This window comes from Sinohyriopsis cumingii, chromosome 18 (assembly GCF_028554795.1).
Source record: "Sinohyriopsis cumingii isolate HCF-2022 chromosome 18, ASM2855479v2, whole genome shotgun sequence".
Lineage (NCBI taxonomy): Eukaryota > Metazoa > Mollusca > Bivalvia > Unionida > Unionidae > Sinohyriopsis > Sinohyriopsis cumingii.
The window spans coordinates 47,091,723-47,110,121 of NC_142978.1; the positions used below are offsets into that span (position 1 = coordinate 47,091,723).

Here is an 18,399-nt window from a genome sequence, read left to right on the forward strand (position 1 = left end):
TCATGCTTCCGTCACAGGTTTCTTTTCCATTTTTTAAAATAAGCTTATTCAGGAACTTTCTCTCACTCATCAGATCCTTGCCATCTCGCCTCTCTCCATGTGGGTTTGAGTCTCAGGCTCAGCAAATGTGAGTGTGTGAGATAGCTTGCCAATGGCTTCCCATGGGTCATAGGTTCTTAGAGGGGTTTTCCAGGATTCTTCCTCTGACAGCTCTACTGGCCTCCATGTATAGCATATCATGCGCTGAAAAAGGCCTTAAACCCCCAAACCACAACACCGACAACTCATGAGAACTGATAAATGCTTGCCAGAGACAGAGCAGACTGATCTCACTTTATAATTTTTTACAGTTGATGTTTGAAGGGTTGGAGAATAAGTTCCATAAAACAACATTTCACACAGTCAAATTTAGACCATTAACATCTTAAATTTGTATAACTCTATAATAACTGGTTGAGTAAGAATTTAGTTTATGTGAATACTTGAATGACTGGATGAATACATTTTGAGATTTTTCAATGCCCAGCTTCAGTCCCAATTCACAAATTTAAGCACCAACCAAAATGCAGTGTTTTCTTCAAAAACATGAAAATTAATTCCCACAAAAATAAATAAATTCAGAATATGTGGTATTTGCTGATGTATCTAGTAACATGTACGCAAATCTGCACAGTGATGACCTAGATCCATTTAAAGATGATTGCTTAGGAAAATTGATGCATTCCACATATCACTTAATGATGATTGCTTGTGAAAATGTTGTTATGTATTACACATATCACTTAATGATGATTGCTTGTGAAAATGTTTTTATGTATTACAAGTATCACTTAATGATGATTGCTTGTGAAAATGTTATGTATTACACATATCACTTAATGATGATTGCTTGTGAAAATGTTGTTACGTATTACACATATCACTTAATGATGATTGCTTGCGAAAATGTTATTTATAATCATATCACTTAGTGATGATTGCTTGCAAACATGTTGTTATGTATTACACATATCACTTAATGATGATTGCTTGTGAAAATGTTGTTACATATTACACACATCACTTAATGATGATTGCTTGCGAACATGTTATGTATTACACATATCACTTAATGATGATTGCTTGTGAAAATGTTATGTGTTACACATATCACTTAATGATGATTGCTTGTGAAAATGTTATGTGTTACACATATCACTTAATGATGATTGCTTGTGAAAATCTTGTTATGTATTACACAATCATTTAATGATGATTGCTTGCGAAAATGTTATGTCTTATACATATCACTTAATGATGATTGCTTGCGAAAATGTTGTTATGTGTTACACATATCACTTAATGATGTTTGCTTGTGAAAATGTTGTTACGTATTACACATATGACTTAATGATGATTGCTTGTGAAAATGTTATGTATTACAAGTATCACTTAATGATGATTGCTTGCGAAAATGTTGTTATGTGTTACACATATCACTTAATGATGATTGCTTGCGAAAATGTTATGTGTTACACATATCACTTAATGATGATTGCTTGTGAAAATCTTGTTATGTATTACACAATCATTTAATGATGATTGCTTGCGAAAATGTTATGTCTTATACATATCACTTAATGATGATTGCTTGCAAAAATGTTGTTATGTGTTACACATATCACTTAATGATGTTTGCTTGTGAAAATGTTGTTATGTGTTACACATCACTTAATGATGACTGCTTGTGAAAATGTTGTTATGTATTACACATATCACTTGATGATTGCTTGGGAAAATGTTGTTATGTATTACACATATCACTTAATGATGATTGCTTGTGAAAATGTTGTTATGTATTACACATATCATTTAATGATGATTGCTTGGGAAAATGTTGTTATACATTACATGTATCACTTAATGATGATTGCTTGGGAAAATATTGTAACGTATTACATGCATCCAACTTGGCGCAGTGAAGAACTCAATCCTGTTACAAATGATGATCATCTATGAAACGTTGGAATATTGAACTTTCAGAATGTATAACTTTACAAATGTAGCTAAGGGTCAAAGCAATCCAAAATCACCTCTGATGTATATGATGGTCTGCACAGTGAATACTATAATCCACAGTCACTTGATGAGTATTTGCAAAATATTACATGCATCACTTAATGATGATCACTTGTGAAATATTTGATGTATTACATGCTTCCACCTCTGTACAGTGAAGACCTAGATTCACTGTCATGTAATGACAATTGATTGTGAAATGTTGGAAATATATTGGAATATTAACTTTAAAACATGTTTATTTTCACATAGCTAAGTGTTATACAATTCCAGATTCACTCAAGATTTATAGGTAGGTGTGCATTTTCTTGCACTACACTTGGTTGAATATATATCCACAAGTAAGGCCATTAAATAAAAATCTGTGGGAAACACAAGTAATAGGCATTCAATAAAAATCTGTGGGAAGCACAAGTAATAGGCATTAAATAAAAATCTATGGGAAACACAAGTAATAGGTATTCAGTAAAAATCTATGCATTCAATAAAAATCTATGCATTCAATAAAAATCTATGGGAAGCACAAGTAATAGGCATTAAATAAAAATCTATGGGAAGCACAAGTAAGAGGCATTAAATAAAAATCTATGGGAAGCACAAGTAAGAGGCATTAAATAAAAATCTATGGGAAGCACAAGTAAGAGGCATTAAATAAAAATCTATGGGAAGCACAAGTAAGAGGCATTAAATAAAAATCTATGGGAAGCATAAGTAAGGGCCATTACAAAAAATGATGGGAAACACAAGTAAAGGCCATTACAAAAAAGTATGGGAAGCACAAGTAAAGGCCATTAAAAAAAAGTGGGGGAAACACAAGTAAAGGCCATTTTAAAGAAAATATGGGAAACACAAGTAAGGGCCATTACAAAGAAAATATGGGAAACACAAGTAAGGGTCATTACAAAGAAAATATGGCAAATACAAGTAAGACCATTACAAAGAAAGTATGGGAAACACAATTGTCCATAGAATGATAGCTGAAAAAGTGTTTACAATAATTAATCAGATCTGCACAGGTTGAAGATTATAGACTTCTTAACATGTAATGTAGAAATATGGTATACAATCAGATCTGTGTACAAATAAACACAAAGTAGAAGTAGTAGGACAAATACAAGAAAACATACACAAATTAAAGTTGAATTATTATGCACACAGATCTGTGAAGGATGCACACAAAAATCACAAAGAAATATTTTGCATGCACTGTTTGTGTAGGATTCACAAAAAGCACATACAAATTCCTACAATGGTACAATATACATAAGTTCATCTGTTATATACTGTATATCTATATTTTTTGTAAACCTGATACATGATTTTGTCTAATTTCTGCCCTTTTTAATCTCTGCTGTAAAGTGGTGATTATCTATAGTTGGAGTTTTTATGTGGATTGATCTTTTCAAGGTATTAAAGAATTCAGAATTGCATATGATCTATAAATAGATGATTATGTATGTGTTGACAGTTGCTCATAATATAATTATTAGTAAATATGTTTGTGAGATTTGTCTTTTTTCATATTGGACCAATTGGTCAGGTGGTATCTTACAAGAATTAAGTTAATTCCTATTGGATGAATTAGGTCACATGAATAGAGGTATTTTGAAATATTAGATTCATTAGTGCAATCTGTCATGTAGGGTATTTTGCAACATACTGTATAGTCATAATATACACTTTGAAGGTGTATATAAATTGACAACTGAACAATCAGATTTCATTCATATTTTTGAGTCATTCTTATTTCTTGTGTTCCTGTTATAACATCAAGTCTGAAGGTATGTCTTATGTTGTACTTAGATATTATTTGAGAGGAAAAACATTTGTGTGGACTATTCTGTGGAAATAGAAATTGCTTCTGTTTTGTACTATACTATTATTCTGGAATTATTGTGAATTATTCAAAGGAGTTCAGGATAATGCCATTTTGACAATGTCATGATTGTTGGTGGACCAGTATATTTTTGGTTTATAAGGAACTTTTAATTCTTTTGGACATGAATATAACTCTTTCAGGAATATTTGGACTCACTTCATAAATACTGTAAGTTTCTATCACATTTTCATTCATAACTTTGGTTATTAAATTATTTGTTAAGTTTGACAAAACTTGTTGATATTTCTTCATTCTGTTACTTGGTTTATAAACAAAAAGATGTAACACAGCATATACTTTAAAGCTTAACAGAATTAACAGACCTGCTGGTGCAGTATGCACTAGCAGATTTGAGTCTGTGCAGTTTGCAGTTGGACTCATGAGCGAGAATATACAGTACACATATATGTGCAGCAAGCATAATTAAACTTGTACACCAATACATTTTATGCTTGATGATTTTTTAACTAAATTTTCCCAATAATACAAGAGGTAACTCCAAGTAAAGACATGTACTTACTGTAGCTAAATGATATAAAGCTAAATACAAGAAGTAACTCCAAGTAAAGACGTGTACTTACTGCGACTAAATGATATAAAGCTAAATACAAGAATTAATGCCAAGTAAAGACGTGTACCTACTGCGGCTAAATGATATAAAGCTAAATGCAAGAAGTAACTCCAAGTAAAGATGTGTACTCGCTGTAGCTAAATTATATAAAGCTAAATACAAGAAGTAACTCCAAGTAAAGATGTGTACCTACTGTGGCTAAATCATATAAAGCTAAATACAAGAAGTAACTCCAAGTAAAGATGTGTACTTACTGTAGCTAAGTTATATAAAGCTAAATACAAGAAGTAACTCCAAGTAAGGATGTGTACTCGCTGTAGCTAAATTATATAAAGCTAAATACAAGAAGTAACCCCAAGTAAAGACATGTACTTACTGAAGCTAAATCACATAAAGCTAAATACAATATCAGTAAAATAGCAGTTTTTAAAAATTATCATCATTCAGGAATATCAGTTTCTGATTTATTTAATAACACATTATAACTTTGAATTTTGAAGACAAAGAGAATGTATGAATTTTGTTTGTTTCAGGCAATGGGTCTGTCTTTCTCAGTGCCCAAAGGAATCAAAGTACCTCCATCTCTGAAGAACATTTATAAGGAATTAGATCAGGATCCAGACATTTCTGGATTTAAGGAACCAGATCATGGCTGTCTAGAGAAATGGGCCAAGGATGGAGTGCTTTTACTAAATGCTACATTGACTGTTGAGTAAGGTTCTTGAAACTCTTGCATTTAAATTTTTATATTTGTCCGTCAGGATTGTCCAGGGCGGTCCTGGTCCAGAACATGCATGACATCTTGGATACAAAATCAGATTCAAATTTTTGATTTTTGATTTTTGAGAACTAAACTTAGAATGAAAGTAGCCTTTCCAGATATCAAAATTAGTTGAATTTTAAGTGGTTGAAAGTTCCAATGTTTCATAAACATCTTTAAACTTCTACTGGTTGATACTCTTGTGAGATATTGCAAGACAATTATGCAAACACTTGGCAATAAGAAAGGCCGATTTTATAAATTGTGCATGTTATCTCCCTTGCTCATGTTAAATGCTAAAGGTTATTAATTAAAATATTTGTTTTCTTTTAAAAAAAAATTAATAAAAATGTATTATGCATAATCAAATATTAAAATATATATTTAATTTAATATTAATCTTTGTATATAAAATTCATCCTGAAAATGTTGTAAAGGTTAAAGCATCTCAAACAGCATCAGCATCAGAAGTTGAGATTCATTTTGCCCCAAAGCACCAGTCCAAAAATATCAAGAAAATTCATCTTATAGAATGTATGACTTGCAAAGATTAGCAAACTGTGAAAGACTTTTTAACACCATTTATGAAATTACACTGCTGAGACATACACAGTCAAAATAGTGAAGACAAATGACTAAAGAAAAATGTCTGCATTGATACAAACATGCACTTTATACTTCTACTGTGCCAGTTATTTACTTAAATATAATCTATTTTTAATGGAATATCTCAGAGTCTGTAACAAAACAATGTTCAAAACTAATTTGATGCCAAAAAAATTGTGGCACATTATTTAAATATTTTTTTCAAATCATAAACTAATTTTGATCCAGTGTGTGAAACACGGGTAAAATTGATGTAGACCAGGAGGGTCAAGAGCAAATATAAACTGTAGGCCCTTATGGGAGCTGTAGACTCTCCCATGATGGTGACAGTAAGAGAAAATAAAGATTTCAGTTGTAAGCTGCATACATTGTTACTTCAAGTCCTAGATCTCATACTGGTATAGAAGTAATAAATATTGAACCTTTTGCTGACTAAAATTGCAATGAGAGTAAATACATATTTGAACTGATATTAGAACTAAACAACTTTTTCAAACACAAGGCCAGACGTTAATTTCATTTGTACCATTAAAACCCATGAAATCCATGGACTTACTTCTTTTTCAAAGTATTGCATTACAAACTTTCATTTTGTTATCTAAAGTTATTAAGTCAAGTACTATTATTTTTTAATGTGGGGAGAGGATGTCAATTTTTGGGTGGTAGAGCATAGAGGGGGAATCATTCTTTTTTTCTTGACACTTAAATTTGGGTCTATACTTCTGATGAGGAAGTGTGTTCCATTTTCTTAACAGATAGGCAGTTGTGGTAACAATGATAGTAGAGTCTTGGGCTTATAATCTAAGACTGTAGGTTTCATGCCCACCCAAACCATTCCAAGTTGACTGCCTCAGTGTGTCTTTAATTCTCACCCAGGCCATCTCAGGTTGGCTGCCTCAGAGTGTCTTTGGGAAAGGCACTAAGTTCCCATTTCTTTGGCATTATATAGCTAATATTGCGCTTAAAGTGCCATTAAAAATCAACCAAACAGATACATCTTGATTCATTTGTATTTGAATTTATTTTTTGCCGCAAAAACAGACATTACAGACATTGATGTATCTGAATAACAGGCATTGATGAGGAGACCTAGATAATAATAGTCTCCCCTACACAGTTACTTTTCCAGCATCAATGGTGCCAACATTAAAGTATTCCATTCAAGTTTTTGAAAGTCACATATCTTTGACATCAGTTTTTGTATTGAAATGAAAATTTAGGATAGGTCTAAAGTTTTTATGTTGATGTCAAGACCAAAACTTTTGTTGCCCAATAAATAAAGAAATGAAAATGTCAGCTGTAAAAAAATACTTTGATCTATATGGCATATCAATATCTCCTCTTTGCTTGCTCATGAGTGACCTTTATAGAGCAGTTATCACTTAATGTATATCAGTTACTGTTATCCCAAATGGCAAGAATGTATTAAGTTGGCAAACTTTGACCTTCAACTTGCCCTTCATCAGTGGCACATGACTTTAATGGTTTTGAAAGAAAAGATTAAACATGAATACTTAAATTATTTAAGATATTCTCAAAAATGGTTCAATACTGGCTTCTTGTCTGTTTATTTGTTTTCTATTTAGACCCCCCCCCCATATTTTGTCTGTATTTACCTTATATGTTGGGACACCATAAACTAATTTTTAAAGTAATTTTTTTTTGTGCACTGCATATTCTGGGACACATAGGTTTTTTTGAGTAGTAAGTTGTATGGACACCTTTTAAATCATTTAAAATTTAGATGTCAGAAAATGCACTCCAACTTAAATTTAAAAAAAAAAATATAAAACTGTACTTGAGTTAAAACTCTTTAATCCACTGCAGCATGATCTCGTCAACCCTACCCTTCTTCTGCATACATATGTTCCATCCTTTTGGTGCATGAATATTTTTTAGCTTCCTAATGCCATGAAAAATTACCATTGGAAGCAACAAATCTACTGAAGCAGAAAATGCAAGGATTTATGCTAATTCTCACACTTTTAACCCCCTCATCTTATCAGCAGTCCATCCATGAATGAGATCCAAGTACAATGGAATTTCATCCATGATAATGATTGTATTGTCTGGGACATCATCTTTTCTTCTGGCCATCACAAATTCATCGAATGATCTTATTTTCTCCAAATCTTCTGGGCCGTGCTGGTTCATTGATGTCAATGCACAAAGCACTATATTGTGTCACTTTAAAAATTGTTCCATTGTTTCAATTTATCTTCAAAATTCCTGTTAATACCATTTAAAAGAAACCGAAGTTGGCTTCCCTATGTTGGCCAGCTTTGTATATATTTTTATAAAAATCACCAAAAGAAGTCAGCAAACTTAAAAGAGCTGAAGTCAGCTTCTGATGATTGGGTTGCTTTGTAGCAAAATAATCTTTGTATTTGATATCCTGTTGAATGAGTTTATTGCTTGCTGCCAGTTGTATTTATTCACCATCATTTGCTTGGTATCTGTAGTAATAACTTGCTTTAATAATACTTTTTGTAACCATTTGTCATATGCATTCACAGTAAATGTATTTTCAAATAATGATTTCTATTTGCTGAACACTGTCTTATAGTTAATCTGGATATAATACAACCTTGGTTATTTTGCACCTAACATCATGTCATGCATGAATGGCAAATTCATTTAAGCAATAGGTTGATGTTTCCCTCTCTTGTTTGTTGGATCCAGTTTTCAGTCAAATAACGTATTCAAGCCTTTTGAGTACAACCAAACATGATTCGTTTCTCTACATACATGTTAATGAACAATGTGTCTTGTATTACATACATGCCAACCCCTGGTGAGGAAAAAGTGTAATCCAAGTGGACAAAAAGAGTAATCCGAGCAAAAAAAGAGTAATCCACATATAACAATAAAATTCAATGAGCTTGTGTACAAAATGATTTATTTACTCCTTCTGGTCTTTTAACATCAATTACGGCTTCAAATTTTCATATATAGGACAATGAGCTTTAAAAAGCAACAGTCATATTGCATTTCAAAACACTTTGTACCAGCTGAGATTATGAATGTTTTGTACACCATCACGGTCAGCATTAGAATGGTAAAGAACCAATAATCCTTTCATAACCTGACAAAGAAGAGGAAATATGTATCTTCCAGTTATTGGATCTTTTAGCTGGGAAAGAAGCTGCCATTGCACATCAACTCTGTCCACATGAAGTGCATTGTCAGGTAGAATGCCCACTTGATACTTCAGGGGTTTTCCTTCTAATTTATCAGCAGCCTTTCCTGCAGCAAGGTGCATCATATGACAGGGATAACCTGATATGTACACTGATGGAGACATTTTTCAAAATATAGAATGCAACTCCTTTATGAATTCCAGTCATCACTGATGCATTATCAGCTGAAACCCCATACAGTTCTGCCAACTTATGTTTATTCAAAGCATTATCAAGCAAATAAACAATGCTTTCTCCAGTGGAACCTACTGTTAATTCTGGTAATAAAAAGAGAGCACTCAGACTTTGCCCTTTTCGTTGTCAAAGTCTCTTACACAGACTGGGTACAACTTTTTGTCATCATAATCACTGCTTCTGTCTGTTGCAATACTAAATGGCCCAATTTTCATGGCTTCTGCAATTTTAGGTGAATTATCTTTTGCTAAACACCTAATAATATTAGATGATTTTGTTCTTGCACATGCATATTTTCTTCAATTTTGGAATCAGAAAACATCCGTTTGAACAAAGGACCAGCGTAGTCTTCTACTGCTTGGGGTAGTCCGTGTTCTATTCAGAACTTTGTAAATAATGCCTCTGCATTTATTAGTTCTGCTTTAAAAAAAAGTTACAAGTTACCTTAGTATTGGAGTTTGGAAAACAAGCGAATTCAAGGTTTCTTTGTTTTACCATCATGACCAATATTAAAATCCTTTCCACAGTCTGCAGTCGGCATGAAGCTGCCCTATAATGAAAAAATTTATTTTGTAATTCATGTATTCATCTTTGAATCTGTTTTTCATCTTTTTCTAATCCGTCTGTGAAATTATTTGAAAAACATTTTTGCTCTAACACACATCTACTAGAATAAATCTGACTTAATTTTTAGTGCCAAATACCTACAGACTGGTTCTGTATCAGATATGAATTAGAACAAAGAATCTGCAAGCAAAGATCGAAAATTAGAAAACCAGTCTGTTATCACCTAACTAAGCCAGACAGCTGCTATAAATAGAAACCAAGGTCAAAAGTTTGAAAGTAAAACCAGCATGTTTTTTGGAAATAAGGCAGCTTCTATAAATAGAACATAATACCGTTAGGAAAGTACATGTAAGGATGGACAAGCATACTCTTATGTTGTAGTTATGTAGAAGCAGACTTTTCTAGAATACAGTCTGAAAGATTAATGGGATGTTAATAAAAATAAGAAAACAAATTATTAATTTTTTGGGGAGATACCAAAAACACGTAATCCGAATACATTTATGCATAAGGTGTAATTTAGTGAAAAAAAGCATAATGATTACCCCAGAAGTGTAATGGTGGGCACGTATTATCTGACATAAACAATACATGCTACAGTATGAATGCCTATGCTAAATATACCTAGTTCATGGTTATATATTTTTTAAAATCATGATGAAAAAAAAAAGAGGAATGACTGATAACAATACAAAGTTAGTTTCTGTCATTTTATTTTCAAATAAGCATTTTGTTTATCTATTTTATTGCAATATGCAGTGGGGCGGGGGGGGGGGTAAATTCAGCACAAATTTATTTTGTTTGTTAAGTTTTGGGACATATGATCTAGTTTAAAAAAAGTTTCAACATAAGTTCTGGGACAGGAAGAAAAAAGACAATTTTTATCGTGTCCCAATATATATGGTAAATAATACAGTAGTTTTTACTTTTTCATTACAGAGCTCATAAGCCCAATTCCCATGCATCATTTGGTTGGCAGAAGTTTACAGATCATGTAATCAAGACTGTGAGCAACTGTAGCAGCCCAGCTGTGTTTATCTTATGGGGAGGTTTTGCCCACAAGAAAGAGAAGTTGGTTGACAAGTCTAAACATAAGGTCATCAAAACAGCCCACCCATCACCATTGTCATTCAACAAGTTCAAGGGTTGTGGGTGCTTCTCAGAGTGTAACAAGTCTCTGAAAGAAATGGGTCAAACACCAATAGCTTGGTCACTTTAGATACTTTAACTTTTGCAAAGAAAAGTGATATGATTTGGAGAACAGAAATGTCAGTGAAAATGTTGCTTTTGTTTGGAATTATAAGAGTTTATTTTGATAATTTATAGATATATTGCATTGGCCAATATTTTGGTTAATTTTTAGTATTCATCACACATTGAAAGAATTTTTAATTGAGCACTGTTTTTTGTATCGTATATTTTTCAGAATATTTAAATATGTATATAATGTGAATGTGAAGCAATCTATATTTCATATGTCGCAGTATGAGCTTTTGAATAGAGAGCATATCTATCAGCCAGAACACTTGTGGCTAAGTTTCTTTAGAGATCGCTTGACAGTTGATTAATTTTTACTGAGTCAGAAAATTTAAACATAGATGCATATATGCAAGCAGCACATATCAAGCGGGTTTTAATATTGGAAAGTCTTACAAACTGGAAAAGGTCACATCATTGGCTACATTTTAGAGAAGTAGTGAAGATTCGGGCTGCATTGACGAATTTCGTTAATTTCTGTTTAGTTCACTCACCAAAGTCCAAGTTACTGCACATGCTAATCTGCAGTGCCAGTATTATGAGAGTTGTTCTAATTGAATGTACTTTTTGATATAACAGTGCACTCCTGTAATGCTTTATTCTGTTTTGATTGTCAACACTGTGACTTTAGATTTCTGAGAAAGGTTTGAGGGAAAATTTAGGACCACTCGAATTGTAAGTCTGTTGAGACAGGTCAGTAATTACAACTGTCATTGAATTAGCTGCTGCATTAGTTTACTTGGCAATGACTGAAGCACAAGTAATACAGGTCATTGAGATATTCATTACAGACTATTTCAATAAATGGTATCATTTTTTAGAATTTGATTACACATATATTTACTTTAATTGGCAATCATTAACTTTACTCTGATCTTCATACATCCATATTCCTTGGAAAGTCATTATATACACACCTGGAGAAATACAAAGGACAAAATCGGGTTTTTGGATGAAATAAACATTAAGTTGTTACCCAGTACAAAATGGGTTGAATATTGGATGCTATAATTTTACAATTTACAATGAAAGCTCCATGCAATGAAAGAAAAATAAATTATACTACTATGATCCTGTTTAACACCTGGCTATCATTGTAAAGGTCCATAGCAATCAGTAATTTTTATCTAGAAGTATTGATGACAATTAAGGTGCAGAATATTCAACAATTAGGATTGAAAAGGCTTTGGTTCAACTCTATTAGTAATTAAAAAAAATGAGTAAATGAGGCTAAATGACAATATTGATGTACACTTTAGTTCCAAGTTTGGATTTGATACATGTTTTGAATCTTGAGCACAAGGAAGGAAAGGATATATCGTTGGCAGTAATACCATTTAACAAGGTTCATGGATATGGATGCTTTTGTCTTTGATAGGAAGCCTCTCAAAGAATCAGATTAGACACCAGTAGATTGGTTGGTGTAATTGCTGTGTTTGCTTTTCTGACTATAACCAGGATTCACGACAAGACAAATTGATTATTCACCTGTGATACTCTTTAATGACACCCATAGTGTGGAAATAATTTAACAAAATGCCATGTTTTGTAAAAATGCTGTCATTATAAGCTTATTTTGAAATTTACATTTTTTAAATTTTAATTTTGATACATGTTATTAGATTTTATTTGTTGTACATTTTTATGTATGGCATGCAGATTTTTTTATACTATTGAGCAATTAAATTATACAGGGTCAGCTGTTTATTTACATTAGTCAGGTGAGTGATATCAGGAATCTTGTTTTATGATTGAGATTTTATAATTATTATTTGTTCATTTTACACATTTTCAAATGCAAGAATATGTAACAGATTGTCTTTGAGACAGGTTTTCACCATATACTATGGCATACATTTTGGTTTATTATCCAGATAATATTCTTTATGTAAACAGCTTGGTAATAAAGTACATAAAATGCATCTCACATGATGAAAATGGATTTGGAATATTTGCCCACAAAAAAGACATTTGTAAAAATCATTAAAAACACAAGGTCACTAAAACATCCCAGCTGTCATTTGCCAAGTTCCATGTTTGTTATTTGCTTTTTTGAATTGTTGCTAGACCATTAAAGACTTGGATAAACTCCAATAGATTGGTCACCAGAGAGGCTTTTTAATTTTTATAGCAATAGTATGGATATAGTTAACAAAGTTCCACTTTGTTCACAAGTGGTATACATATTCTTCATTTTGTTGACATTATCAGTATATCACAAGATTTACACCTTTATCTTTAATTTTGATAACCCATCTCACCTCTGTCTGCGTGGGTTCGAGTCTTGGATTCAGCCAATGTGGGTATGTGAGAAAGCATGCCAGTAGCTTCTCGTGGGTTGGTGGTTCTTTCCAGGGTTTTCCAGAGCTCTTCCTCCACCATTAATACTGGCCGCCATGTATAGCCTATCGTGTGCTGAAAAATGGCATTAAACCCTACAACAACAACAACAACAACAATTTTGATAACTTATTTTCAGATTTTAAGTTTGCCAGAAAATTATTATTATTATTTTCATTATTTTCATTATTAATATTATTACTCTTTTAGGTGAAAGGTAACAGTTTTCATTTTTTTCTATCAGTTTGATAAATGCTAATGAAGTTTACAAGTCGCTTAATTTTTACTTCTTTTAATAATAAAAATGATTGCAGCTGCAGATTTACATTATAGCAGAAGCTGCTTTTCAAAATTTTAATATTTAAATGCTTTATTAGCACATCAAATTGCATTTGTTTTGAAAACATTTTCAATTTATATATAAATTTGAAGTAAGGTTCTAAAGAAAATAATAATATTGAACAGTGTAGCACTAATCACAAATGTGTTGTTTTCTTGTTCTCTTGGGCATCAGTGTTAAGTTTGTTCATTTACCTCTGTCCTATATTTTAAGAGCTTTATCTTTTAACCTAATACTCTTTACAAAACTTAGTCGTCTTTCACCTTTATTCTATAAGAGAAAATATTTGCTTCTATTTGGGATGGTATATCTTCCTGAAGATTTTATAAATTTTATGCTTTTTGTTGTTGCAACCTTTATAAGATCATTGTCGTTTATCTTAAGGACTGTATCTTTATGTTTATTTTAAAAGTCATTGTTTATGTTTATTTTGGAAGTCAAGTCACTGATCGAGGAAGAACCCAAGAAAATCCTGGGGAGAACCACTGACCCATGGGAAGCTGGCAAACATTCTCACATACCTGTGTTGGACCAAGCCAGAGACTTGAACCCAAGTGGACAGAGACCTGGGGCCCCTATTTTGGAAGCATATATTTTCCTGAAACTGTAGCAATTTTTCCTCTTATTTTTTTAGAATTTTACATTTGATTAGTCTGACCTATTAGGTGTGGTCCCTCTGACCTATTGGGTCTTTCTGTTGACTTCGGGGTGAGGCAGGGACCAGTGGTATACTAATTAAAACACTAAGTCATATTGTAATCTACTGTTTATATCCAAAATACACACTAATTCTGTCCACCTCTCCAGATTCTACCCTAATGTTTATCCACATTGTTTTTCACTATATTTGTTCACTCAGAATATCTATCTATCTATCACTCCATTATGTCTGTTAGGTATCCTTTCTCATAACTCCCCATTTTGTATATCTCTGTCTGATTCTTATTTCCAACTATGTCCCTTTTTCATTCTCTGCCCTCTTTCTGTTTTTCTTTCTGCTTTGTGTCCTTCTGCTTTCTACTCTACACTGTATTTTGTATCTATCATAATTCCACACCCTTTCCTCACATACAGAATATGATTGGCTAACCATTACTAGACGAATGACAGCTCCCTTCCCCCAGATCATACCATAACTAAATGGTACTGAAACAGCAGGAGTATGACCAAGTTATCGAGATATGTCATGATGCTGACCTGTTTACCCAGACTGTCAGTCTTCATGAAACCCCAAAACTTGACTTGCTATTGATATGTTCTCACACCCAGCTTACATTAGTTTCTATGATGCTGACCTGTTTACCCAGATTGTCAGTCTTCATGAAGCCCCAAAACTTGACTTGCTATTGATATGTTCCCACACCCAACTTACATTAGTTTCTATGATGATGGCCTAGTTACCCAGCTTTATAATTGCTTCCCTCACATCTGTCTCTGAAATTCCAATTTTTCTACTGAGTATTCTGATATTATCCCCAAAAATAGTATGCCCTGATTTTTTGCAATGTTCACCAACTGCTGTCAGGGATTCCCAGCTGGTGTACAAGTGTTCTTTAACTCTCGTTTCAAGGCTTATAGTGGTTTCCCCAATGTTGATGTTTCCACAATTATCACACTGTAATTTATAGATGACTGAACACTTCTTAGTCAAAAGAGTTTGGTCTTTAAGATGTACCAAGATCGATCGGATGGTGTTTTCAAGTTTGTGGATCACATTAACTTTCCACTTTTGGAAGATTTTTTAATCTTTTAAATATAAGCTACAGAAAGGTATATATTTTTAGTTTCTTTTACAGAAAATGGCTTTAGTAGGTAACACTATTCATTCTAGAATTGGAGGATTGTCATGACTCTTTACACACTATCATTCTAGGTTTTAGTTTATTCTCAATGCAAATGGTGCCATCACAGTGGCCACCGTGAAAATCTTGCTATCAATATCGTGTGTTTCAGTAAGAGACATCTTGTAATGTCCAGTTGTTTCCTGATGAAAATAGTGATGATCTGACATCAGACATGGCACACATTTTGAAAATCTTTTCACTAATTCTCCCAATTGTAAAGGCATATTGACATGGGTTTTTTATCAAATGATTTCTCATGTCTTGTTAACCCTACTTCTCTTAAACACAAATGATATTGACATGGGGTTTTCATCAGAACTCATCTTATGGTGTCCAGGTTTGGCCCCAAATGAATATAGGAATATGAACAATGGCCACCATCAGGGTCCTCTTGAAAACTGTCTTATCTAGGATTGCTGGAATTTTTGTTTATCCACGAGTGTGTCAGTTTCTTCAAGGGGCTCTTGTTTATGTCTTGTTACTTGATATGCCATAGAAATAATTTAACATTTGATGCAGATGATATACTCTGTTTGCAACTTTTACATTTTTACCATCAAATATGATGTCAATTTTGTAGTAATTTATGTACTTTTAATAGAAATAAATCAGTATATAAAAATCTGTTATTTTTAGTTATTTTTCTCACAATGCAGGCATGTCTAACACACTTAGCATTTAACTAATAAATGGGTTGAATAGTATTAGGTGTGTTAACATCAATTTGTTAATGCTGTTGCCATTTATGGAACACAACGCATGCATGCACACATACACATATATATGTCTTACACTTATTAGCCAAGTTGATATTGTGGAACTATATCAGTGTAGTTACTGGCTTTGGTCCTCTAGAAAGGTGGCAGTATTGAACACTAGCTATCCTGAACATTTGCTATCTAAATCTAACACTCTTGGTCTTGCTAGGCATTTCTGCTAATTAGATAAAATATTGCTACGATGTCTGCAATGTGGCAGTTTATAGTGATGTCCAGCACTGGGGCATCATGCCACAGACATGTAGCATGATGTCCCACCCAGTCACATTATCCTGACACCAGGCCGACCAGTCCTAACAGTGACCTCTTAATGCTGAGCGCCAAGTGAGGCAGCTGTTATTACCATTTTGTAAGTCTTTGGTATGACTCGACTGGGGATGGAACCCACGACCTCCTACATCTGTAGCGGACGCTCTAACCACTAAGCCACTGGAGTGGTTGTTTAAACTTGTATATACAATCTTGGGTTTGGAGTGGAGAAATTCAAATGCACCATGAAAGGAAGCTGCAAACCTGGATATAAAATGCACTGGAATCTTTATCTTGTTACATAAATAAATCCTTTGTTCAATATTTACAAACCTTCTTAACAGGATATTGTTATATCATAATCCGCTTAAGCTGACATCTGGCCTGAGTACTGTCTACTGCTACTGGACTTGCTACAATTGACCAATCTTTGAAGGCAGGAACAGGAACGCCTAAAATCAATGTTCTATTGCTGCCAGAATAACAGAGGCTTTTGTTTGGTCCTGCAAATTTGTTCTTTAGCGGTGACTTCAATAAAACATGCACCTTCATCAAAGCAAGCGACAACAATCTGAAATAAAAATGAAGCACCTTTTGTCAAAGGATGTCAGCACCAATCTTAAATATGGATTGTTGCATTTTCCTAAGTGACCAGAAGACATATATTATGCCATGAAAGTTTCAATTTTGCAGGAAAAACATTTACGCTTACAACGACTACCAGTGGTGGCATAAAATCCAATTTAAATTTCCAATCTTTTGAAACCATATATATCTGGCTGTCAAGTTACTTTATATTTTGTTCACATTTACTTTTACCTATGAATAGTCTCATCCTCTGAGTAGCCTCTGGAAGATAATTGCTTTCTCCAGCTGACCAAAGTCTTGGCCATTTTAAGTACATGTACATATGGCATGTAAGCAACTATAGCCATGTGCTACAGGCACAATATCATAGAATTATTTGGTGACACAAGTTTGTTGGCTGTGGGATATTGATCAAATGTGTTATTTATGTTTTCTAATGGCATGTGACTGATACATGAATTTTGTAATGTTATCCATACCTGAAATCATGGATTTTTCATACGCATGTATGGTACTTGTGTATTATGCACTGTACTACACAAATATAAGTTGTAAATATACAAGTGTATTTCAGACTAGTTCTGTCTTCATTTAATCCTAAGCACATATTTTTTGTGTGCACTTTTATTACACCACTTTGTTAGGTACATGCATCATTTCTAAAGCTAACAGGCTTGGTTTGGTCTCCAACACTGTCACACTGTACTTGCAACTCAACAAAGAGGAGAAAAGAAAGAAAACATTTTGTTAAGATGTTGGCACTTATGGCATGGGGGAAGGTAGATAAAGGACTTTAACTTTAGCTTAGGGGGATGCTTATACCCAGATATAACAGCTTAACGTGAAGACATCATAATGATCAGGCAAATCTGTTAGATTCAATTATGTACTTACTGAATGCCTTGAACATCTCGTTGACCTAGGTTATCCATTAATAAAGATGTTATATCTGTGATACGGTGCAATATTTCTATTGTTTGGTTTCTCAGAGTAACATTTTGCACAATCCAAGAGAAAATGCTCTGCTATTCTGGTTTGCCACATGAACTATTGCTAGTTCACAAATGGTTTTTGAAAAGATCGTCGTTTAATAAACAACAACCAAGTCGAAGTCTTCTGTGCATAATTTGTGCTATTCTTTCACCTTGAATGTAATAAATTGCACATTTTCCTAGATTCATATTTAG

The 18,399-nt window shown here is 33.1% G+C and overlaps 1 protein-coding gene across 1 annotated transcript in view; it reads left to right on the top strand.

The window, feature by feature from the left end:
• Positions 1–16,220, top strand: part of LOC149776564 (uncharacterized) — a 34,507-nt gene extending 18,287 nt beyond the window's left edge. Inside the window, exons 5-6 of the mRNA XM_089941030.1 lie at positions 5,042–5,220; positions 10,755–16,220. Coding sequence (XP_089797156.1) covers positions 5,042–5,220; positions 10,755–11,034 — 459 coding nt within the window. The 3' untranslated portion in view covers positions 11,035–16,220. The remainder of the gene's footprint in view (positions 1–5,041; positions 5,221–10,754) is intronic.
• Positions 16,221–18,399: the final 2,179 nt, after the last annotated feature.